At 44.5% G+C, this 25,129-nt stretch overlaps 2 protein-coding genes across 2 annotated transcripts in view; one reads left to right on the top strand and one right to left on the bottom strand.

Annotated features, from left to right (window-relative positions):
* Positions 1–24,807, bottom strand: part of LOC106603079 (gamma-aminobutyric acid receptor subunit rho-3) — a 40,439-nt gene extending 15,632 nt beyond the window's left edge. Inside the window, exon 1 of the mRNA XM_045716923.1 lies at positions 24,358–24,807. The gene's annotated coding sequence lies outside the window, so the exon portion shown is untranslated. The remainder of the gene's footprint in view (positions 1–24,357) is intronic.
* LOC106603080 (uncharacterized) lies at positions 1,516–18,688 on the top strand. Its single transcript, XM_014196252.2, has 7 exons — positions 1,516–1,982; positions 4,219–4,530; positions 4,875–5,141; positions 15,567–15,905; positions 16,040–16,171; positions 16,384–16,446; positions 17,906–18,688. Exons 1-7 carry the CDS (start codon positions 1,904–1,906, stop codon positions 17,974–17,976), a joined length of 1,263 nt encoding a protein of 420 aa, XP_014051727.1. The 5' UTR covers positions 1,516–1,903; the 3' UTR covers positions 17,977–18,688.
* Positions 24,808–25,129: the final 322 nt, after the last annotated feature.

Here is a 25,129-nt window from a genome sequence, read left to right as displayed (position 1 = left end):
TTCCAGTTATTTAAAACAATGATTTCCTTTACTGACTAATGTAGGCCAGTCATGAATGTTAGGTCAGTTAAATGTTGGCTCTTATCAACCAGAGAGTCTGCTAATGTCACCACAAGGGGTTTGGATTACTGCTGGTAATTTTCATAGGTATAATTGCCTAGGAATGGATGGAAACAAGGTTTAGTCACTGGAATATAACCAGAATTAAACCATATTACACACAGAGAGAGAAAAAAAGACATTATAGTGATGACTAAACACACATTATTAGAAAATACAAAAAGAATATACCAGAGGAAGTATAAAAGTGAGTCAGGAAAAGACTGGTAGAGAATCAATGATCAAATGAAAGCGCCCACAGCATAATCCCAGTCCAGTGGCATGCTCCTTTAATCTGGGATTAGCGTTGATTGAGGGCAGAGATGAGTGCTGCCATCTTTAAGAGGCATTGACGTGGAGCTAGGGGTTTCCCCTCACACGTGCCTCCTAAGGACCGTAAAGGAGAGGTGTAGCTACACATCATGGAGTAAATACATGATCATCGCTCAATCACACACTTTAGTGCTCACTGTTGGTTGATCATGGCAACAGAGTGAGGCCTCCACACTAAAACATGTTTGCTATGATAGACAGATACTCTGGCGTATTAAAACCCTAACCACTCATTATTGACACACAATTCTGCTTTGAAATGATTGTGCGTTTCTTCTGTGCTCATCTCTGTTTATCAGCTACTATGGGATAAGTAGGACATTTATCATTAGTGACTCATCATAATGTGACATTGTTATGGTTTTATTTCACCCCTTGGAGGCCAATGACACTGAACACAAGGAACTAACGTGAGAAAACATGTTGCATCATCCAATGTGAGGGCAAACTTCCTGAAAGGTTCCTGAACATTAGGTGCAGTCAGCCACAACAATAAGTAGATTAGGATTCAGGTTTAGTGTGGTCTGTGATTGTGTGTGTATAACACAGTGACAGTAGTGCCCAGTGGGAGGCAGACAGAAACAATAGTGACTGAATATGTTCCACATTGAACTATAATTGGCCTTGTGGTTAACCTCATGCCTGCCTGCTGGTGGCAGGGCACTGTGACATCCCACTTTTCTTGTCCAGACCAGCTCTCTATGATTAATAAAGGTATTGAAGGCTTGAGGGATAAGGAACATGCCTTTCACGGAACTAGAAGATACAAGAAAAATATACTGTTTCAGGGGAAACTACAATATGAAAAGAGCAGTATACCTAGTCTACTGTGTGCACAGTTATTACTCAGAGAAGGTGTGAGATGTTAAAGTGGTGACATACAGAGTGACATTGATTTCTTTCCATCAGATGACAAGAGATTCTATGAGGCACTGAGTGTGAGGGGTGGGGAGGTCTGACCGGGAGATAAGAGGGAAAGAGGCATTTCCAAGTAACACAGTGTAACCATTGATTGCACCGTGTCTCGATGTCTCTGTAGATGGGTTTGTATTTCAGAAAAGCCTGTCTGCCCTGCCGCTCCCTCCTTCTCGCTCTCTCTTCCTGTTACACTCCCTCTCTTCTCACTGTGAGAGGAGCTAGTTTCTCTGACAGGGAAACTGCTTTTCTGCTCTGACACAAGTGGTTCCAGGTGGGCCCTTTCGTATGTCTGCGGCAGTGAGTTTCAGACTCATTGGCTCTCATTTGTATTGGCTCTCATTTGTGTTTACAAGGATATTTTCCATCTGGATCCTTCAACCTTTAAAGTGACAGCAAGGGCTTTTGATCTACACTATCCCATAGGCTGAAATGTGAGATCTAAGAGAGACCAAGACACTAATTGTGATTCAGAGCTCCTAATTGCTTTAAGATTGCTACTGATTGGAATCAGGACGTGAGTCAACAACAACCATACTTGTGGCTTTGTGAATGAATGAGAATGGTAAAGGCACTTGCTCAAGCTTTTTTGAGGTTGCTGTGGATTCTCACCTTGGCAAAGTGTAAGATCCCAGGTAAGGATAAGATCTCTCTATCCTCTTTTAAAGGTAGTAGTGCAAGAATTGTCAGGACAGGCTCATGGGTCAAGGTTCAAGGCAGGGGATGTCTTTAGTGTAAGGAAACAAATAATCTGACTACTGTATGCCTTTAAATACTTACATTTGATCTAATCTTAAAATACATCTCTATCTAAAAACATTCCTTACCCCAGGACACTTCAATGGGTGACTGTCCAGGAAAATAAAGACAAGCAAACTTACTTACCTGGCTCTGATGGAGGTGATTACGCCAAAATGTAAACCTTTTTGCATGTTGTGTCCCATCAAATAATCAGATCTATACAGAAACAATGTACTCCTTTTTCTTTATTTTCCTGGATTGTCACCAGTTTGAAGTGTCCTGGGGTAAGGAATGCTAGTCACCAGTTTGAAGTGTACTGGGGTAAGGAATGATAGTCACCAGTTTGAAGTGTACTGGGGTAAGGAATGCTAGTCACCAGTTTGAAGTGTCCTGGGGTAAGGAATGTTTCCCTTTTTGTTCAAGCGGGGCTGAAGAGCGTTTGGGTACACTTTCTTTCTCTACATCTCTTATTCATGGAACAGATGCTTTTTGCACTGTGTCCCTTTCACTGCACAAGAAATCATAGTTCTTCGTGGCAAAACTATAACGAGACAGACATCTGAAAAATAACAAGAACTACTTTAACATGTGGTCCTAAAAGGAGAGGGATTTTCCATAAGACAAATCAAGTGTAAAGTATTAGTTTAAAGAGAATGGTTTGGCCAGGAGTTTTATGAATACAAACAACCATTCCTATACAACAGAAATTACATATTGTCACTGCACTGTTCCTGTAACTTGTCGATGAAGTGTCTCTCCATCCTCAGCAAATCTGAGGATTTATGAAGTAAAAACATCCTTCAAGGCAATGCTGAGCCTCTATTGCTGTGCATGTAGAGATATGTTGCCCACATCCCTGTAAATCCTTGAGAGGTGGTCAGTCAGTGGGCAGTGAGCAGGAGTCGCGATGTGTTCTCTGTTAGGAATCCAGTAGCCCACGGCGTCTGTGATAGCTGGCCCTCTGGCCCTCGGCATGCCTCTGTTTGTTCTGGTTGGGAGACTAGGGAGGCCGGGTCCCACTGTCCTGTCCAGTATTTAGACTGGCCAGACCATGCTGGGACCCAGGTCAGCTGTCTCTTCTGTTTGGAATGTTGCTGAGGAGATGAAAGACGTCTACTCTGAGGAGAAGCTCACAGTCTCACAGGGACATCCTTGACTCTTCACACAGTTGCACACATGCTTATTCTATATAGTCATGCACTATATTTGACTCTGAGTGGGTGCCCTGTCTATGAAGGACTTCACTGGTGTTACCACTGTTGTTTTGGCAGTAAAAAGCCCATAAATTCACCTATGAACATGGATGTTACATTTATTCATTCACAGTGCAATGTCTTGTTGCAACCACATTTAGTGCAAAACAAATGACTGAAAAAAACAGATGTTGAGAATAGGCTGTGTGATTACCAGTTTCAAGGGTATTATCTAATACTTATCCAGTCAAACTCTGCATTTAACTAAAAAATTGTAATGTATGTATGTAATGTTTGGCTTTAGAAGTGCCCCCATAACCATAGGTGCTGGCGCTAACTGTGAGTTGTGTGGTGGCTAAAATGCTGGGACTGCATGTTACAGTTGGGTAAAACATAACATAGTGAATGTTTCAGAACCGTGAGAATAACACAACCTATAGCAAGATGGAAAGAGGGGGAGAAAAGTTCACTCATTACCATGTGGATTCAGTACACGTCATACGTGATATACCGATATGGAAAGGACATACTGTGAGTAGGTGTTGTGGGCTGAAAGAAAGAGATAGGAATGGAGAGAACATTTTGTTCATTCCGCCTTCTACTGCAGTGGGCTAAATAGGGGGTCAACACATAGTGTTTCTGGGTAGTCTTAAATCTACTTTGAAACAAAATTATATAGCTCAAACACATAGTTATGGGCTTTAAAAAATAATACACCTGTACCATGTCAGATATGGAGTTGAAATGTATTACATTTTGAGTTTGCATCGAAATATTGCACTTTATATATGTCACAGAAGATTGAAATATAAAATATAAGAAAACTGTTTGACATAGCAACACTGGATTTTTTTGCGGGCTTTTTGAAAGAATGTTAACTAATTATTAAATGGAGGTCACATTTCCCCAAACTGTTATCTCTCTACTTCTCCCTTAGATGCCCATTTGACATGCCTGTTCTCAGAAGACTGTGTGCTACCCTGCAGCTTCCAACCCGGCGGAAATGAGATCATCAGCTGGTACCGCCAGGAGGTACTCCTCCTCAACCACTCCCATCAGGGTGGAGACCAGTCGGACCAGCCTCCCAAGGACCACCGTACCAGGATGTACCTGCTTCAGGACCAGCTCTCCCGGGGCAACGCCTCGCTCCACCTCAGCCAGTGTGGCATCAAGGACCGAGGCCGCTACAGGTGTCAGGTCAACAGCACTCTGGGACAACAGGAGTCCTTTATCATCATGAAAGTGGAGGGTTAGTAGTACCGCTGGCGCTAGTATCGAGGCTAGAGTATGCTGCTGAGTATCCACTTCACATATCAAATTCCTTCAGCGTAGCTTGTGGTAAAATACCCTCTGTTAAGAGACATGAATCATTGTTTGTCGCCCAGCTGCCGCTGTATTGGAGCTGTTAGAGCTAGAGCCAAATTTCTAAACTGATGCCAAGCCAAGAGTCGAGTATTTGCTTTTGATGTTGGTTGTGTGACTTCGCTGTACAAAAACCTTTTGAATGGTTTTTGCTCTCAAATTCACTGTTTGTAGTCAAACCACTCAAGGCTGTTACTTTCTAACCTTGGCTCTCTCTCACTATTATTCCAGCTCCCATCAAGATGGTTACTATGGAGATAAGTAAGAACAGAGAGATTCAGTGCCTGTCTAAGGATATCTTCCCTGCTCCCCGTGTGCAATGGTCCACTCTGCCACCTAAAGCCAACCTGAGATCCACCACACATATGGCACCCAACACTGAGGGCCTCTACTCTGTTCAGAGCAAACTGAGAATGTTTGGAAATACCCCCACTTACGTCTGCACCGTTAATTCCACATATGGATCACAGTCATGGAAGAGCTCACTACAAAAAGGAGGTACGGCATAATCAGCATTGTGTTTCTCTTTCTCTCTTTCTCTCTCATTTTGCAGATGCATAGTTTATGGTTGATAAATTCTCATAAAAACAGTAATACACTGCTGGGATTATTTAACCTTTATTTAACTAGGCAAGTCAGTTAAGAACAAATTCTTATTTACAATGACGGTCTACCAAAAGGCTACAGGCCTCCTGCAGGGGCGGGGCGGGGGCTGGGATTAAAATGAAAAACTACATAAAGAGAGACCTAAGACAACAACACAGCATGGAAGTAACACAACATGACAACATGGTAGCAACACAACATGGCAGCAGCAAAACATGGTAGCCTCACAAAACGGTACAAACATTATTGAGCACAGACAACAGCACAAAGGGCTAGGAAATAGGGACAACAATACATCCCGCAAAGCAGCCACACCTGTCAAGATGGCCACCAATGTTCCTATAACCAAGAAGGCAAAGATAACTGAACTAAATGACTACCGCCCCGTAGCACTCACTTCTGTCATCATGAAGCGCTTTGAGAGAGTAGTCAAGGATCATGTCACCTCCGCCTTACCAGTGTCATGACGTGGCCCTTTCTGGGTGTAGATCGTGGCAAATGTAAGAATGCTGTTCATTGACTACAGCTCAGCATTCAACACCATAATACCCTCCAAGCTCATCATCAAGCTGGAGGCCCTGGGCCTCAACCCCGCCCTGTGCAATTGGGTCCTGGACTTGATGGACCGCTCCCAGGAGGTGAAGGTAGGAAACAACATCTCCACCTCGCTGACCCTCAACACTGGGGCCCCACAAGGGTGCGTGCTCAGCCCCCTCCTGTACTCCCTGTTCACCCATGACTGTGTGGCCATGCACGCCTCCAACTCAATCATCAAGTTTGCAGACGACACAACAGTAGTGGGCTTAATTACCAACAACGACGAGACAGCCTACAGGGAGGAGGTGAGGGCACTCAGAGTGTGGTGTCAGGAAAACAACCTCTCACTAAACATCAACAATGATCATGGACTTCAGGAAACAGCAGAGGGTGCACCTCCTATCCACTTCGAAGGGACAGCAGTGAAGAAAGTGGAAAGTTCCTCGGTGTACACATCAACGACAAACTGAAATGGTCCACCAACACAGACAGTGTGGTGAAGAAGGTGCAACAGCGCCTCTTCAACCTCAGGAGGCTGAAGAAATTTGGCTTGTCACCCAAAACCCCGACTAACTTTTACAGATCCACAATCGAGAGCATCATGTCGGGCTGTATCACAGCCTGGCACGGCAACTGCTCCGCCCACAACCGCAAGGCTCTCCAGAGGGTGGTGCGGTCTGCACAACGCATCACCAGAGGAAAACTACCTATAGCACCCGATGTCACAGGAAGGCAAAAAAGATCATCAAAGACAACAACCACCCGAGCCACTGCCTGTTCACACCGCTACCATCCAAAAGGCGAGGTCAGTACAGGTGCATCAAAGCTGGGACTGAGAAGCTGTTCTTCAGTCTCTATCTCAAGGCCATTAGACTGGTAAACAGCAATCACAAACTCAGAGAGGCTGCTGCCAACATGGAGACCCAAACACTGGCCACTTTAACAAAGGGATCACTAGTCACTTGCACTGTCGGAACCAGAAGCACAAGCATTTCGCTACGCTCGCATTAACACCTGCTAACCATGTGTATGTGACAAATAAAATTTCATTTGTCAATAAGAGTGTCCATGATTGAGTCTTTGAATTAAGAGATTGATTGTATGTTGCAGCTCGTTACAGTCGCTAGCTGCTGCGAACAGAATGTGACTGGCAGAACGGGTGTTTTATGTGAAGGATGACGGCTGCAGTAGATATCTCAGATAAGGGGGAGTGAGGCCTAAGAGGGTTTTATTAATAAGCATCAACCAGTGGGTCTAGCAACAGGTATACAGAGATGACCAGTTTACAGAGTATAGAGTGCAGTGATGTGTCCTTTAGGAGCATTGGTGGCAAATCTGATGGGTTAATGGTAAAGAACATCTAGCCGCTCAAGAGCACCCTTACCTGCAGATGGTCATCTGAATCAGGGTTAGTTTGGCAGCTGGGGTGAAAGAGGAACGATTACGATAGAGGAAACCAAGTCTAGATTTAACTTTAGCCTGCAGCTTTGATATGTGCTGAGAGAAGGACAGTGCACCGTCTAGCCATACTCCCAAGTACTTGTATGAAGTGACTACCTCAAGCTCTAAACTCTCAGAGGTAGTAATCACACCTGTGGGGAGAGGGGCATTCTTCTTACCAAACCACAATGTCCTTTGTTTTGGAGGTGTCCAGAACTAGATTAAAGGCAGAGAAAGCTTGTTGGACACTAAGAAAGCTTTGTTGTAGAGCGTTTAACACAAAATCTGAGGAGGGGCCAGCTGAGTATAACATTGTATCATCTGCATATAAATTGATGAGAGAGCTTCCTACTGCCTGAGGTATGTTGTTGATGTAAATTGAGAAGAGTGTGAGGCCTAGGATCGAGCCCTGGGGTACACCCTTGGTGACAGGCAGTGGCTGAGACAGCAGATGTTCTGACTTTATACACCACACTCTTTGAGAGAGGTAGTTAGCAATGATGACCAAGTGCAGAGCCAGAGACAAACCCACACAGGGAAACTGACTGATTTATATACAGGTGCTCTCAACTCCCAGACAGACGTGCGTGATGCGTTGATGCCTGAGAAAATGAATAATTCATTAATTTCAGTGTAACACCCATTGAATATAGCTCGCTAGTCCTTGTAGTCCTCTGGTTTGTTTAGCCAGCCCTATGGGAAGAATGAATGGGGAAAGAATAGGCTTTTGGAATATAAGGTCTGAGGTTAACACAGGCTTAGGAGATCTTATACATTTTGTTTTATCAGACAATAGCAGTCAGTTAGCATATCCATTATGAAGTCTGTGTGATTTGTGTGTTTTTAATTATTACATAAATTCTTCAAACTTCACAAAAAGTAACGTTAGCTGGTGAAGATTATTTCATAGAACAAAACGTATAAGATCTCCTAAGACTGTGTTTACCACGGACCTTATTTTTGGCGTTCATCCAAAAACCCTACAAAAATGTCATTCATTTTCCTCATAGGCTTTGTCCAACGAACAATGGCTGAGTTAGTGCCTACAAAAAGATGCCATTACTATTTCTCTCTATTAGGAATTAGAACACTAGAATGGGTTTTAACCTTCTTATGATGGGATTAAGGTCAGCCATTTTGGTCAGGGAGTTGGTCAACCATGGTTTGCCAGTGATGTGATAAGATATGGTGTAAAATAATGAATTTGAATAATGTATATAGATACATTATTCAAATTCATTATTTTACACAGTTTTTTTGTCAGCTAGCTAGACATGACATTTTTCAAATTAACTGCCAATATGCCAACATTCCATTCAAACAATGTGGTCAATCTACAGTCATACACTGGCTGCAATCAGTTGATGTTAGGACTGAGACAAGTTGTAAATGGACCATAATAGCACTCACAGCTTTCCAAGAAAAACATTTAAGACATTTCTGATCTGTTTACATACAGTACCAGTCAAAAGTTTGGACACACCTACTCATTCAAGGGTTTTTCCTTATTTTTCCTATTTTCTACATTGTAGAATAATAGAGATGTCAAGACTCACTAGAGTGATGGGGTGAAGTCAGGCGCAGGAGACCAAAGATGCGTAGTAGGGTGTTTATTTCCTAATTCCGACAAATCCAATCAGGAAATGAACAAGGAAAACGAACCAGACAAAAATATAAATGTCCACCTCAACAGGGTCGGAACACAGTCCAGAAACAAAAATAACGTTCTTCCACAACATGAATCAGGAAAACAATAATAACCCCTAAACCCCACGACAGGCAACAACGAACAATCCTGCACAAAAACCTACACCCAGACAGCAAGACTAAATACCCCACTAATTACCTAACACAAAACCAGACAAAACCAAACGAAAAGGAAAAGAGGATCGGTGGCAGCTAGTAGGCCAGTGACGATGACCGCCGAGCGCCGCCCGAACAGGGAGAGGAGCCATCTTCGGTAGACTTCGTGACAAGAGAAGACATCAAAACAATGAAATAACACATATGGAATCATGTAGTAAGCAAAAAAGTGTTAAACAAATCCAAAAAATATTTTAGATTCTTCAAAGTAGCCACCCTTTGCCTTGATGACTATCAGACCTCAGGATACAGAACAGCAGGCAGGCTAAGGGAAAGGGCAGGCAGAATGGTCAAAACCGGAAAGAGGAGACAGAGAGCTGTAAGACAGAGGATTAATCCTTGATACATGAAACGTGGGATGTGTACGGAGAGTGCAGGGCAACAGAAGATGAACAGCAGAGGGGCTAAGGATCTTGGAAAAAGGGCTGATAAAACGGGGGGAAAGTTTGCGTGACTCTACCCAGAGGGGCAGATTCCGAGTAGACAGCCATACCCTCTGCCCAAGAAGACAGTGGGGAGCCGGGGTCCGGTGGCAGTCTGCCTGTCGACGGTACCTGGAGGTAGTCTTGAGATGAGCGGACCGAGCTCTCTTCCAGGTACGGACGAACATCTGGGCAGAGGGTATGATGACCTCTTGCTCAGGGAAGAGGGGCTGATAACCCATGGAGCACTCGAAGGGCGAGCAGGGAAGGGTGTTCCGGGTGTACTCCAGCCACACAAGTTGCTGGCTCCAGGTGGTGGGGTTGGCCGAGACGAGGCACCGAAGAGTCGTATCCAGGTCCTGATTGGCACGTTCTGACTGGCCGTTGGATTGGGGATGAAACCCGGAGGACAGGCTGGCCGATGACCCAATGAGTGTGCGGAACGCCTTCCAGAACCGGGACGAGAATTGAGGACCACGGTCGGAAACCATGTCCACTGGAAGTCCATGGATCCGGAAGACGTGCTGCACCATGAGCTGGTCCATCTCCTTGGCCGAAGGTAGCTTGAGGAGGGGAATGAAATGGGCAGGAAAACCTTGGAAAACCTGTCCACCACCTTGAGGATAGTGTTGTTGCCATCAGACGGAGTGGGACCAGTGACGAAGTCCAGGGGTATATGTGACCAGGGACGGTGAAGGACAGGAAGAGGTTGAAGGAGGCCAGCCGGAGCTTACCGAGGAGTCTTGTTCTGAGCACAGACCGTGCAAGAGGCGCCGAACGCGGAGATGTCCGGAACTATGGTGGGCCACCTGCCACCCTGGCTCCAATGGGAACCAGGGGGGCAGGCAAGCCTGGAGGAATAAGCCCATTTGGGTCCGGCTGGGAACGCTGCGCCACACAGACCTGGTTCTCTATTCCCCAGACGAAGGTAGCCACCAGGCACGAGGTAGGAAGAATGATTTCGGGGTCTGAGGGTGTAGAAGCGGGGCAATAGCGGCGTGAAAGCATGTCCGGCTTAACATTCTTAGACCCCGGGTGGTAAGAGATGGTGAAGTTGAACCGGGTGAACAACAGGGCCCATCGAGCTTGCCTGGAGTTGAGATACTTGGCGGTGCAGAGATATTCCAGGTTCTTGTGATCCGTCCACACTATAAATGGAAGTTCCGCCCCATCTAACCATTGTCTCCACTCCTCCAAGGCCATCTTCACCACGAGTAGTTCTCGATTCCCCACATCATAATTCATCTCCGTGGCGTTAAGGCGATAGGAGAAGAAGGCGCAGGGATGCAGCTTAAGTTCCAGGGCAAAACCTTGGGACAGGACAGCCACCACTCTGACATCCGAAGTGTCTACCTCCACCATGAACTGACAGGACGGGTCCGGATGGATCAATATGGGAGCTGTGGTGAAGCGGTGCTTAAGGTCCAGGAATGCCCGGTCAGCAGCTGGGGACCACATGAACGGGACCTTCGGAGATGTGAGTGCTGACAAGGGAGAGGCCAGGGTGTTGTAAATCCGGATAAAACAGTGATAGAAAAGGGCAAATCCTAAGAAACGTTGCAATCTACTACCGCTCTCACCTTTCCCGGATCCATCTGCACATTCCCAGCAGTGATGATGTAACCAAGGAAGGAGATGATGGAGTAATGGAACTCGCATTTGACAAACAGCTGGTTCTCCAGGAGACGCTGGAGGACTTGCTGGACGTGGAGAACGTGTTCTTGAGCTGAGCGGGAAAAGACGAGGATGTCATCGAGGTAGACGAACGCGAACCGGTTCAACATATCCAGGAGAACGTCATTAACCAGGGCCTGGAACACAGCAGGAGCATTGGTCAAACCGAATGGTATCACCAGGTATTCATAGTGTCCGCTAGCAGTGTTGAAGGCTGTCTTCCACTCGTCACCTTCCCGTATCCGTACCAGGTGGTAGGCGTTCCGAAGGTCTAACTTAGAGAAGATAGCGGCCCCCTGGAGTGGCTTGAAAGCCGAATTGATGAGTGGTAGCGGGTAGCGGTTCTTAACCGTGATGTCATTGAGGCCCCGGTAGTTGATGTATGGGCGCAGAGTTTCGTCCTTCTTCTCCACAAAGAAGAACCCTGCGCCGGCGGGGGAGGCAGGACGGATACCCCCTGCAGCCAGGGACCCGACAGTGAATACAGCCATCCCCAGGGTGGTAGTGCCCGAGAGAAGGTCAATCCCGCAGTCATAGGGTCAATGCGGAGGAAGCGAAGTGGCCCAGGCCTTGCTTAAAATCTCCCGTAGATCCTGATACTCCACTGGAATGGCAGAGAGGTTCGAGGCTTCTTCCGAGCCCACAGGAAGACTTCCTGGGGCAGGCTGCGCTGAGTTCAGGCAATGGGCGTGGCAGAACAGGCTCCAGCCCATGATAGTACCAGCAGTTCATTTGATAAGGGGATTGTGGCGCTGGAGCCAAGAAAACCCCAATACTACGGGAACCTGAGCAGACTTGATGAGCATAAACTGTATAGATCACTGTGATTCCTGGACACACAGGGGGATAGGAGTAGTAATGTGGGTAACCCTGCCTATAGAGCGCCCATCCAGTGCTCTAACATCCACGTGACTGGAGAGGGGCTGAGTGGGGATGCCCAGCTCAGACACCAGGGTGGCGTCCATGAAACCCTCATCGGCCTCAGAGTCAATGAGAACCTGGAGAGATTTAGACTGGTTGCCCCACAGCAGGAGAGGGGGTGCGAGTAAGGGGAGAAGAAAAACGCTCTGTATGGCCCACCAGAGTACTCGCACCTACTGATGAGCCTGGTCTTATTAAAAGACAGGTTGACACATAATGACCGGCAGTTCCGCAATACAGACAACTCTGGGTGTTAAGTCTGCGTAAGTGTTCAGCTGGAGACAGCCTAGCTCTGCCAAGTTGCATCGGCTACGAAAAAGGGGAGTCGGCAGACCTCAGAGACTCTCGGGGGAACTCGGGTAAGCTTGGATTCTCTTGGGGATGTAGATTCCGGGATCTTCCGGAGTTCCTCGGAGGAAAGGTGGGATCCTTAGGGTGAGAGATTGGGACAGGAATCAGACCTCCTCTCCCTCCTATGTTCCCGTAGCCGCCCATCGATCTGGATGGTCAAGGCAATGAGAGAATCGAGATCCTGAGGCAGTTCCCGGGCTGCATGGTCATCCTTAACGTCCTCCGATAATCCATGAAGGAATGTGTCGAACAGGGATTCTGAGTGCCAGGCACTTGGCAGCCAATGTGCAGGAATCAACTGCATAGTCCAACACACTGCGGGAGTCTTGGCGAAGCTGGAGTAACTTCTGGGCAGTCTCTCTCCTGGACAACGGAGAATTGAAAACCTATTTCACCTCATCCTCACGAACTCCTCCAGGCTGAAACACTCGGTAGATTGTTGTTCCTAGTAGCCCAGGCAAGTAGCCCAGGCAAGAGCAGTAGCCCAGGCAAGAGCCCTCCTGGACAGTAGCCCAGGCAAGAGCCCTCCTGGACATTAGCGATCCGAGGGGAAGGACGAGGGCAGCAGCTCAAAGATAGAGGAGGAGGAGGAGGTAAGCGGGGTTATCGGGAAGCCGGGGTGGCCTGGAGAGACGCACTGCTGACAGCGGTGTTACTGGGGGGCTGGGAGGCTACTGTCATGGCCGGCAGACTCACAGATAATCCGCGGAATTGCTCCAGCAATGTATTCAAGGCACAGTCATGGCGTTCTGCCAAGGTCTGGAATCCGTCCATAAGACCTCGGAGTAACTCCTTGTGTCTCCCAATGCTGGCTCCTAGCTGGTCCGAGTCTGCTGGGTCAGTCAGACCTCAGGAGAAGACCCAGATGCAGACAGTTCGAAGCAACAAAAGTTTATTACAAAAACAGGTGGCAGGCAAACAACAGGTCAAGGGCAGGCAGAGGTCAGTAATCTAGAGCAGAGTCCGAAAGGTACAGAAAAGCAGGCTCAGGGTCAGGGCAGGCAGAGGTCAGTAATCCAGGGCAGTGTCATAAGGTACGGAATAGCAGGCAGGCTCAGGATCAGGGCAGGCAGAATGGTCAAAACTGGGAAAGCTAGAAAACAGGGAAAAGAGAGAAAAACAGGACTACAGGAAAAATGCTGGTAGGCTTGACAAGACGAATTGGCAACAGACAAACAGAAAACACAGGCATAAATGCACAGGGGATAATGGAGGAAATGGGTGACACCTGGAGGGGGGTGGAGGCAAGCACAAGACAGGTGAAACAGATCAGGGTGTGACAATGACAGCTTTGCACACTCTTGGCATTCTCTCAACCAGCTTCATGAGGTAGTCACCTGGAATGCATTTTAATTAACAGGTGTGCCTTGTTAAAAGTTCATTTGTGGAATTTCTTTCCACAAGGTAGGGTGGGTATACAGAAGATAGCCCTATTTGGTAAAAGACCAAGTCCATATTATGGAAAGAACAGGTCAAATAAGCAAAGAGAAACGACAGTCCATCATTACTTTAAGACATGAAGGTCAGTCAATCTGGAAAATGTCAATAACTTTTAAAGTTTCTTCAAGTGCAGTTGCAAAAACCATCAAGCACCATGATGAAACTGGCTCTCATGAAGACCGCCACAGGAAAGGAAGACCCAGAGTTACCGCTGCTGCAGAGGATAAGTTAATTCGAGTTAACTGCACCTCAGATTGCAGCCCACATAAATGCTTGACAGAGTTCAAACATCTCAACATCAACTGTTCAGAGGAGACTGCGTGAATCAGGCCTTCATGGTCGAAATCCTGCAAAGAAACCACTACTAAAGGACACCAATAAGAAGAAGAGACTTGCTTGGGCCAAGAAACACGAGCAATGGACATTAGACCGGTGGAAATTTTCTTTTGGTATGATGAGTCCAAATTTGAGATTTTTTTTATTCCAACTGCTGTGTCTTTGTGAGACGCAGAGTAGGTGAACGGATGAATTCCGCATGTGTGATTCCCACCGTGAAGCATGGAGGAGGAGGTGTGATGGTGTGGGGTGCTTTGCTGGTGACACTGTCTGTGATTTATTTAGAATTCAAGGCACTCTTAACCAGCATGGCTACCGCAGCATTCTGCAGCGATATGCCATCCCATCTGGTTTGCGCTTAGTAGGACTATAATTTGTTTTTCAACAGGACAATGACCCAAAACACACCTCCAGGCTGTGTATGGGCTATTTGACCCAATTGAGATGGTTTGGGATGAGTTGGAACGCAGAGTGAAGGAAAAGCAGCCAACAAGAGCTCAGCATATGTGGGAACTCCTTCAAGACTGTTGGAAAAGCATTCCTCATGAAGCTGGTTGAGAGAATGCCAAGAGTGCGCAAAGCTGTCATCAAGTCAAAGGGTGGCTACTTTGAAGAATCTAAAATATATTTTGATTTCTTTAATAGTTTTGATGTCTTCACTTTTGTTCTACAATGTAGGAAATAGTAAAATAAAGAAAAACCCTTGAATGAGTAGGTGTGTCCAAACGTTTGACTGGTACTGTATATTTTAGAGGCTATTTATACAGAAAATTGGTGTAAAACCTGTATAAACTGTATTTACAATTATTTGACAATATTTTATGTTGACAATAATTCCATTACACCATTTCTGATATATCCCATATCTTACTTTTATTTTCCTGCAGGTGTGTTTTGGGTAAAATCTGGATAATATACCTCTATCGCCATTCGTTCCAATTAGTGGTTTGTATTTCGCCCTGACCAATATGGTTGCCATTTTTGCCACCATTCTGGAACTTTGATGGTTTATAAAATCACCTCTAGTAATTGAATAGGACCTCTATGGTAACACCGCCCTCTAGTGTTTAAGAGAGTGACTACAGTGGGAAGTCTGCTAAGGGACAGTGATATATATATATATATATATACCTTTTACATTTACATTTAACAGACACTCTTATCCAGAGCAACTTACATAAGTCAGTGCATTCATTTTTGTACTTTTTTGTACTGGTCTCCCGTGGGAATCGAAACCCACAAACCTGGCGTTGAAAGCGCCATGCTCTACCAACTGAGCCTCAAATAAAATGCTTTCACTGGCTCACAATTCATAAACTTATTTCATCAACAGAGTTGACTGGAGAGGCAGGGCGAGAGCTGTCCATCCCTTGCATGGCTCCACAGAACTTCCAGAACTTTTTCCTCACCTGGACCTTCGCTAAAACCAATGATAAATCCAAGGTCATCCTCAGCTATGTCAGCCAAACCAGACGGACCTCCAACCTCTGGGAGGGCCAGGTTGAACTGGAGCAGGACCGAGTTTTGATGGGAGATGGATCCCTCCTTCTTCACAACCCAGAGAGTCAGGAACACACAGGAACCTACACCTGTACATTCTCAGGCTTCCAGAGCAGACACATGGTTCAAACCCAGGTCGCCATCAGGTCAACATTACGGCGGTCGTTGACAGGTACATAAAAGTTATACCTTTAAAATATTTACACCCTATGTGCTTATATTGCATGCAAGGTTATTGATGATAAGTGTCCACTATCTTTTCATAATGCTGAATTTTTCACACATTTACATTGTCCAAACGTCTAGAAAATATGCCAAATGCTGAAGACCAGGTTGGGCGTACAGGGGAAAGTCACTCCAAGATGTGGGTTATTGCTGTAGTAGTTGCAGTGGTTGCACTAGTAACAACAGCTCTACTACTGTATAGAAAACAAAGAGGTAAGTATAAAGACAGGTCTTGACCCGGGCCTGCAGTGGTAGTATATCAGCGTATCAAAGAGATGTCTGCTATCCTACTGTTCACTCTACTATAACTAATGTGATGGAATACCTGAGAGTAAATGAATCACTTCTGAACACCATGCATTCTGTACTCATACTCACATGGCAATGAAGGAAGTGATGACTCATATGATTTATGTACTCCTTAGCCAACCAAGGGAAGGCTGATAGGACTACTCTGGAGGACACAGAGATGCAGCCAATGGAAACTAGTAAGTATAGGTCTATTTTAGTAGTTGTCAGGACTCATCATTGTATGGCCTTTGTCCTATTATAATCCAATCCAGCAATCTTACACTATATATACAAAAGAATGTGGACACCCCTTCAAATGAGTGGATTCGGCTATTTCAGCCACAACCGTTGCTGTTTATAAAATCGAGCACAAATCCATGCAATCTCCATAGACAAATATTGGCAGTGGAATGGCCCGTAATGAAGAGCACAGTGACTTTCAACGTGGCACCTAAATAGGATGCCACATTTCCAACAAGTCAGTTTGTCAAATTTCTGCCCTGCTAGAACTGCCCCGGTCAACTGTAAGTGCTGTTATTGTGAAGTGGAAACACCTAGGTGCAACAACGGCTCATCCGTGAAGCGGTAGGCCACACATGCTCACAGAACGGGACCGCCAAGTGCGGAAGCGTGTAGTGCGTAAAAATCGTCTCTCCTCGGTTCAACACTCACTACTGAGATCCAAACTGCCTCTGGAAATAACTGTTCGTCAGGTGTGGTGTACATCTTGCCGCCATTGGACTCTGGAGCATTGGAAATGTCTTCTCTGGAGTAATTAGTCACGCTTCACCATCTGGCAGTCCGACGGACGAAACTTGGGTTGGCAGATGCCAGGAGAATGCTACCTGCTCCAATGCATAGTGCCAACTGTAAAGTTTGGTGGATGAGGAATAATGGGCAGGGGCTGTTTTCATGGTTCGGGCCTTAGTTCCAGTGACAGAAAATATTAACGCTACAGCATATAATGACATTCTCGACGATTTTGTGTTTCCAACTTTGTGGCAATAGTTTGGAGAAGGCCCTTTCCTGTTTCCGCATGACAATGCTCCCGTGCACAAAGCGAGGTCCATACAGAAATGGTTTGTCGAGATCGGTGTGGAAGAACTTGACTGGCCTGCACAGAGCCCATGACGTCAACTCCATCGAACACATTTGGGATGAATTGTAAAGCCGACTCCGAGTCAGGCCTAATCGCCTGACATCACTAATGCTCTTGTGGCTGAATGGAAGCAAGTCCCAGGAGCAATGTTCCAACATCTAGTGGAAAGCCTTCCCAGAACAGTGGAGGCTATTATGGCAGCAAATGGGGGACGAACTCCATATCAATGCCCATGATTTTGGAATGAGATGTTCGATGAGCAGGTGTCCACATACTTATGGGCATGTAGTGTATCTGATTTTATCCCCATTCTGCAAGGCCAAAACAAAAGTGACTTGTGTAGCCTTCAGCACAGATACCTTTAGCCTTAACAACATTCATAAAACTCCAACTCTTCTATCACTTGAATTAATTTATCTGTATACTAAAGTTCTTATTTATTCATGTTTGGTTGAAGTACACTGAAAGGAAATACTGCTGGCTTTAGAGTTATTCCTTCATTGGCTAATACCTATTGCCCTGCCTTACTAATTGGCCTTTCCGTCTCTCCCTCACAGTTAAAACATCTGATGATTTGCCAATGGATAACTGCCAGCTGACAGCAGGACACAACAACGGCCATACATAGCTCTGACTGACAAGACGTACTAGATGACAGTCATACTGTTCCTAATCACAGACCTGACATCATCAATCAACCATGCATTTGTAGCTTGACTGATAGTTAGAAAATATGCCCATGGACAACAACCCACATGTTTTGCTCAAGGGGGGAAATTATACCACGTAGGGATGCATTCCAGTGATTTCATTGGAGAGTACTGTTCTACAATGGGAGCACATCTGTGTTCTAAACAATTGAATAACTGTACAGTCTTCATCATTTACATAAAAGTTTTGAATGAAGTGTTCATTGTAGCAGTCATCTGTGAGTGTCTGAACAGTTGTCAACTCTGAGATACCTTACCCTTCTAAGGTATCTAGCTAGCTACAGCAGGCTACCGAGACAGAAATACACATTGCCATGCTGTTCGTAATGTAGCGTAACATTTTCGTCCTGAGCTTTCGTTTTAACAATATGACCACACAACTTTGGTGTTCTATATAGGACAAAATGCATACGCTGTGACGATATGTTTTGAGTTAAGTGAAATGAGTGATGTAACTATATTTAGGATAATGCTGGTTATGCTGTATGTTTGAGTTGACCTGCACTTGTTTTTCTTTGAAAGGATTCACAAGCATGAACACGTCTTGGCATGGGTTTGTTGACATTTGCTTTAGTAAAGGTTTTATAGACATAGGTGTTCTCCCTCATTCAACTGTCTCTACAAAAACACCAAAAATATCTTCAACCATCTCATTATCTTAAGGTGTTGCAGGCATAGTTTGATATTTAAGATTGTGAAAATGTTGTGCAGTTATTCTCTCTTAGAAAAAACGGTTCTAAAAGGGTTCTTCAGCTGTCCCCATAGGAGAACCCTTTTTGGTTCCTGGTAGAACCCTATTTTTGGGTTCCATGTAGAAGCCTCTGTGGAAAGGGTTCTACATGGAACCAAAAGGGTTCTAACCTGGAACCAAAAGGGTTCTACCTAGAAGCAAAAATAGTTATTCAAAGGGTTCTTCTATGGGAACAGCCGAAGAACCCCTTTAGGTTCTAGATAGCACCTTTTTTTCTAAGAGTGTACACCTAGATGTGTGAGTAGAAGTATATTTGTAAAGGAAACAAAGGAATAGCAGGGTAATCTTGTTATTTACCCTGCAACTGGCTGAAAATTCACTATGGGTAAGAATACTACAAATGTTGATTATCAGAAATGTTTGATTGCAATTATATAACATTATCCTCTGGAATCTAAACTTCTATTAAAGAATATGTAGGCATTATAAAAAAAAAAGTCCATGTCTTGTCTCTCTGGTGACCTGTCTCTACTCTGAGGACTGTGTGCTGCCATGTAGCTTCAAACTAAATGAAGACGAGGTGATTCATTGGTACAGACAGCAAACACCCGTCCATAGCTACTACGATGGCATTGACCAGTTACAATTTCAGACTGAACATTTCAGTGGAATGACATCTTTGTTTAAAGACCAGCCTTTTCATTGTCACTTAGAAATGTCCTTGTTTTTGAAAGAAAAGCTATTTTTTTGTCCATTAAAATAACATAAAATTGATCAGAAATACAGTGTAGACATTGTTAATGTTGTAAATGACTCTTGTAGCTGGAAACTGCTGATTTTTTATGAAATATCTACATAGGCGTACAGAGGCCTATTATCCGCAACCATCACTCCTGTGTTCCAATGGCAAGTTGTGTTAGCTAATCCAAGTTTATCATTTTAAAAGGCTAATTGATCATTAGAAAACCAGCTGCATTAAGTACTGCAGTGCATCTCCTCCTCATGGACTGCACCAGATTTGCCAGTTCTTGCTGTGAGATGTTACCCCACTCTTCCACCAAGGCACCTGCAAGTTCCCAGACATTTCTGGGGGGAATGGCCCAAGCTTTCACCCTCCGATCCAACAGGTCCCAGACGTGCTCAATGGGATTGAGATCTGGGCTCTTCTCTGGCCATGACAGAACACTGACATTCCTGTCTTGCAAGAAATCACGCACAGAACGAGCAGTATAGCTGGTGGAATTGTCATGCTGGAGGGTCATGTCAGGATGAGCCTGCTGGAAGGGTACCACATGAGGGAGGAGGATGTTTTCCCTGTAATGCACAACGTTGAGATTGCCTGCAATGACAACAAGCTCAGTCCTATGATGCTGTGACACATCGCCCCAGACCATGACGGACCCTCCACCTCCAAATCAATCCCACTCCAGAGTACAGGCCTCGGTGTAACGCTCATTCCTTCGACGATAAACGCGAATCCGACCATCACCCCTGGTGAGACAAAACCGCAACTCGTCAGTGAAGAGCATTTTTTGCTCTTCCTGTCTGGTCCAGCGATGGTGGGTTTGTGCCCATAGGCGACGTTGTTGCCGGTGATGTCGGTGATGTCTGGTGAGGACCTGCCTTACAGCAGGCTTACAAGCCCTCAGTCCAGCCTCTCTCAGCCAATTACGAACAGTCTGAGCACTGATGGAGGGATTGTGCGTTCCTGGTGTAACTCAGGTGGTTGTTGTTGCCATCCTGTACCTGTCCCACAGGTGTGATGTTCGGATGTACCGATCCTGTGCAGGTGTTGTTACACGTGGTCTGCCGCTGTGAGGATGATCAGCTGTCCGTCCTGTCTCCCTGTAGCGCTGTCTTAGGCGTCTCACGGTACAGACATTGTAACTTATTGCCCTGGCCACATCTGCAGTCCTCATGCCTCCTTGCAGCATGCCGAAGGCACGTTCACGCAGATGAGCAGGGACACTGGGCATCTTTCTTTTGGTGTTTTTGAGAGTCAGTAGAAAGGCCTCTTTAGTGTCCTTAGTTTTCATAACTGTGACCTTAATTGCCTACCGTCTGTAAGCTGTTTGTGTCTTAATAACGACCGTTCCACAGGTGCATGTTCATTAATTGTTTATGGTTCATTGAACAAGCATGGGAAACAGTGTTTAAACCCTTTACAATGAAGATCTGTGAAGTTATTTAGATTTTTAAGAATCATCTTTGAAAAACAGGGTCCTGAAAAGGGGACGTTTCCTTTTTTGGCTGAGTGTAGTACCCGCAAAACACCAGTCTCAACGTCAACAGTGAAGAGGCGACTCCGGGATGCTGGCCTTCTAGGCAGAGTTGCAAAGAAAAAGCCATATCTTTAAAAAGGATTAAGATGGGCAAAAGAACACAGACACTGGACAGACTAATCTAAGTTTGAGGTGTTCGGATCACAAAGAAGAACATTTGTGAGACGCAGAAAAAATTAAAAGATGCTGGAGGAGTGCTTGACGACCTCTGTCAAGCATGGTGGAGGCAATGTGGTGGTCTGGGGGTGCTTTGGTGGGGGTCAAGTGGGACATTTGTACAGGGTAAAAGGGATCTTGTTGAAGGAAGGCTATCACTCCATTTTGCAATGCCATGCCATACCCTGTGGACGGCGCTTAATTGGAGCCAATTTCTTCCTACAACAGGACAATGAGCCAAAGCACAGCTCCAAACTATGCAAGAACTATTTAGGGAAGAAGCAGTCAGCTGGTATTCTGTCTACAATGGAGCGGCCAGCACAGTCACCAGATCTCAGCCCTATTGAGCTGTTGTGGGAGCAGCTTGACCGTATGATACGTAAGAAGTGCCCATCAAGCCAATCCAACTTGTGGGAGGTGCTTCAGGAAGCATGGGGTGAAATCTCTTCAGATTACCGCAACAAATTGACAACTAGAATGGGCTGTAATTGCTGCAAATGGATGTTTCATTGACGAAAGCAAAGTTTGAAGGACACAATTATTATTTCAATTAAAAATCATTATTTATAACCTTGTCAACGTCTTGACTATATTTCCTATTCATTTTGCAACTCATTTCATATATGTTTTCATGGAAAACAAGGGCATTTCTATGTGACCCCAAACGTTTGAACGGTAGTGTAAATGCGTTACACCAGTACCATTATGGGTAATCAGGAAACCTTTGTGGATGTTATTAAGGTGGAAGGTTAGTTCCTGCTGTTACTGTGTGAAATATGTCTGAAGTAAGTAGTGCTGTGTTTTATCATGCTTATAAAAACGCTTTTTTTTTTTTTTTTTATTCAACAGAGAACACTTTTTTCTTAATCTCAGAACATGGCATGGACCACAGACCCACGATCTGCCCCAATAACACTACAGAACTCCACCATCAAAACCCCCGACTCCAAAGGTCTGTACACATTGGAGAGCAGAGTGAGGATCCTGGGTAATGTCTCTGACTACCCCTACTTCTGTTTGGTCATCTCTGCAGACAAGGCCCAGGTGTGGAGCACCTCCATAAAGCAGACAGGTATTCTGATCCTTCACTCATTTATCAAAGTCCACCATAACAATATTAAGGCCCCAAAAGTTGGACAAAACCAGCCTGTGACACTTTGGGTGAATGTGTCTCTATTTCAGAGGAATTTATTGGAGTGGCAGGCTGAGTGCTGTCCATCCCCTGCATCGCTCCACATAACCTCCAGAACATCTTCCTCACGTGGACCTTCACCAGAACCAATGAGCCTACGACAGCAGAACCAGACTGACCTCTAACCTCTGGGAGGGCTGGACTGGAGCAGGACCAGGTTCTGATGTGAAATGGAGTCCTCCTTCTTCACAACCCAGAGAGTCAGTAACACACAGGAACCTACACCTGTACATTCTCAGGCTTCCAGAACAGACACATGGTCCAAACCCAGGTCACCATCATAGCCAGATGAGCCACTGCCGGTAACAAGTAGGAGGAACAATTAAAGAAATATAGGACGAATATTAAAAGTAAAATTACCATGATATTTCCAATTACTGGTGTAACATGCTGTGAATGATTCCTGCAGTGTCAACACTTCTGTGGCAGTGCTTATGGTACCATATATATTAATGTAAATAAAGAATATATTTTTGTACTTTGCCTTATGTGCTGTGATTTCACATGGAGGAATTTACATTTTGGGAAAGAGGTTAATGCCAGCAACCTTTTTTAAATGGTCAACAAAGGCCAGACACACACTTACTCTCAGGCAGTTTTTATGGCACATGCTGCATGGTTGATTGGTCTGTGATCTCAATTACTGTGGCCTGGTTTAATGGAGTAATGTGTATTGTGTACTGAAGCAGACAGTGGCTTGGGAGGAGCACCTTAAAAAAGGACACCTTGGGTCAACCTAAAAAAAAAAAATGGTTCAACTGGTTACAAGTAAATGAGTTTAAAAAAAACATTTGTTGAACCCAAATATATGATTCAATGTCAACTGTTATATTTGATTATTAATAAATCTATATTTCAAGTTGTAACCTATTTCATTCAACACACAACCTACATTTCTCCTTTGGTTAAACCTATTAAATAACAAATACAAACAAATATTTTATGAAAATACAACCCATTCTTTAATCTTGTTCCAAGTCACTTTTTACTTAGGAGTTACCGATCCAGATTTCTTCAACTGGGTTACAAGCAATTGAATCAATTCCCTGTAAATTAAGAAATAACATTTGTTCAATATCTTAAAATAATGTTTTCAAACATATTCTTTAAAGAAGACTTTCACATTTAGTAATCACAATACCTGTCACGTCCTGACCAGTATAAGGGTTATTTGTTATTGTAGTTTGGTCAGGACGTGGCAGAGGGTATTTTGTTTATGTGGTTCGGGGTGGTGATTTATGTAGTAGGGTGTTTGATTTATTATTTCAGGTTATTGGTCTATGTTCTATGTTTTGTATTTCTATGTTCTTTCTGGTTTGTTGTATTTCTATGTTTAGGTTGATGGGGGGTTGGACTCTCAATTGGAGGCAGGTGCTTTCTCGTTGCCTCTGATTGAGAGTCCTATATATGGGTAATTGTTTGGTTTGGTGTGGTGGGAGATTGTTTCTTGGTTTGCTTGTGTGAGTGTGAGTGTGAGTGTGAGTGTGAGTGTGAGTGTGAGTGTGAGTGTGAGTGTGAGTGTGAGTGTGAGTGTGACAAGACTGTTTTGTTGTTTGTGCGTTTTTTCGTTTTGTTATTTTGGTGTTCTCTTTACTTAAAAATAAATACAAGATACTTTGACATGTACAGTGACAGAATTTAGAACATGCGTCGTTCTTATAGTATTCTCCCTGTACAGCAAGTCAGAACCGCAGGATAAATAAAGGGGGCATATAAGCAGACAATGAAAGCTCTCACAATATTCAATGATGACATTTCTCTACAACAGGCTATAGACTGCATGTGCACCACCAAGTCAGAACAGTAGGCTAAGTTATGAGCGAGAAAGGGACCAAATTATTAGGGTGAGGCAAATGGGCTACTAACAGCTTACTACACAACATACACTTAGTATTACTTTCTTAGATACAGTATGCATATCTCCCTGGCATATTACATCATTTATGCAGCAGTATACAATAAAAAATGTTGTGCTCACTTGAACAGGAAGATGGCTCAGCAGTCCTTCTTGTGGGCAAATTGTGTCATCAAAATTTGTCATCAAAGTTTGGCATTCTCTGGATTTATGGTGCTTTCAAGAAACTGAGAACTCGGAAAAAAACAAGGTTGAATCATGACGTCAGTGATCTTCAGGTCGGAGGTCTTGAAAGAGGCCCGATGGATGACCAGTTGTCTTGGACTCACTGAAGTCTGAGATTTCCCAGTTTGGAGTTTCCAGTTGTTTTGAACGTAGCAGAAGACATGCTGGCCAATGTATTCAACATTTTCTGGCCCATGGTGTTTGCATGTGAATGTTTATCCTTTCAGCTTGTAAAAAAGACTCTTAAACTCAGACTTGGATCACACACTCTCTCCAACAAAAACTGTAGCAGGCTAGTGATTGCTTTGCAATGCTTGTAGTTAGCCACTGATTCCTTCCAAACCACTCGTTGTTGAATTTGTGATTTCCAACTTGTTGTGTAATGTTTATGTCCAAAGGCCGATGTGCACTGATACGTTTTATCTATAATTTCTCTTCATATGACAAGGATTGAAAATGATTTTGCCAGTAGATTGTCGACTTGATTAAATAAGGATTTGTTCTTAACTGACTTGCCTAGTTAAAAAAAGGTGAAATAAAATAAAATAAGTAGGCATTGTTACTGGGGCTCTGTGCATCTCTTGATTTAGAACATTTGAATGATCCATATCGACACAAAATGCTATAATAGCAGTTCAAATCATGATTAATTGTATTCTATTGGGTAATT

The sequence above is a fragment of the Salmo salar genome, chromosome ssa04 (genome assembly GCF_905237065.1).
Source record: "Salmo salar chromosome ssa04, Ssal_v3.1, whole genome shotgun sequence".
Lineage (NCBI taxonomy): Eukaryota > Metazoa > Chordata > Actinopteri > Salmoniformes > Salmonidae > Salmo > Salmo salar.
This window is presented reverse-complemented; position numbering and strand designations above follow the sequence as displayed.

Bases quoted from the DNA above. Each gene is read 5' to 3' on its own strand.
- LOC106603080 (XM_014196252.2), top strand. From the start codon at position 1,904: ATGAGAATGGTAAAGGCACTTGCTCAAGCTTTTTTGAGGTTGCTGTGG. The intron at 5,142-15,566 runs GTACGGCATAAT...TTTCATCAACAG, and splicing joins GAGCTCACTACAAAAAGGAG to AGTTGACTGGAGAGGCAGGG. The intron at 15,906-16,039 runs GTACATAAAAGT...CCAAACGTCTAG, and splicing joins ATTACGGCGGTCGTTGACAG to AAAATATGCCAAATGCTGAA.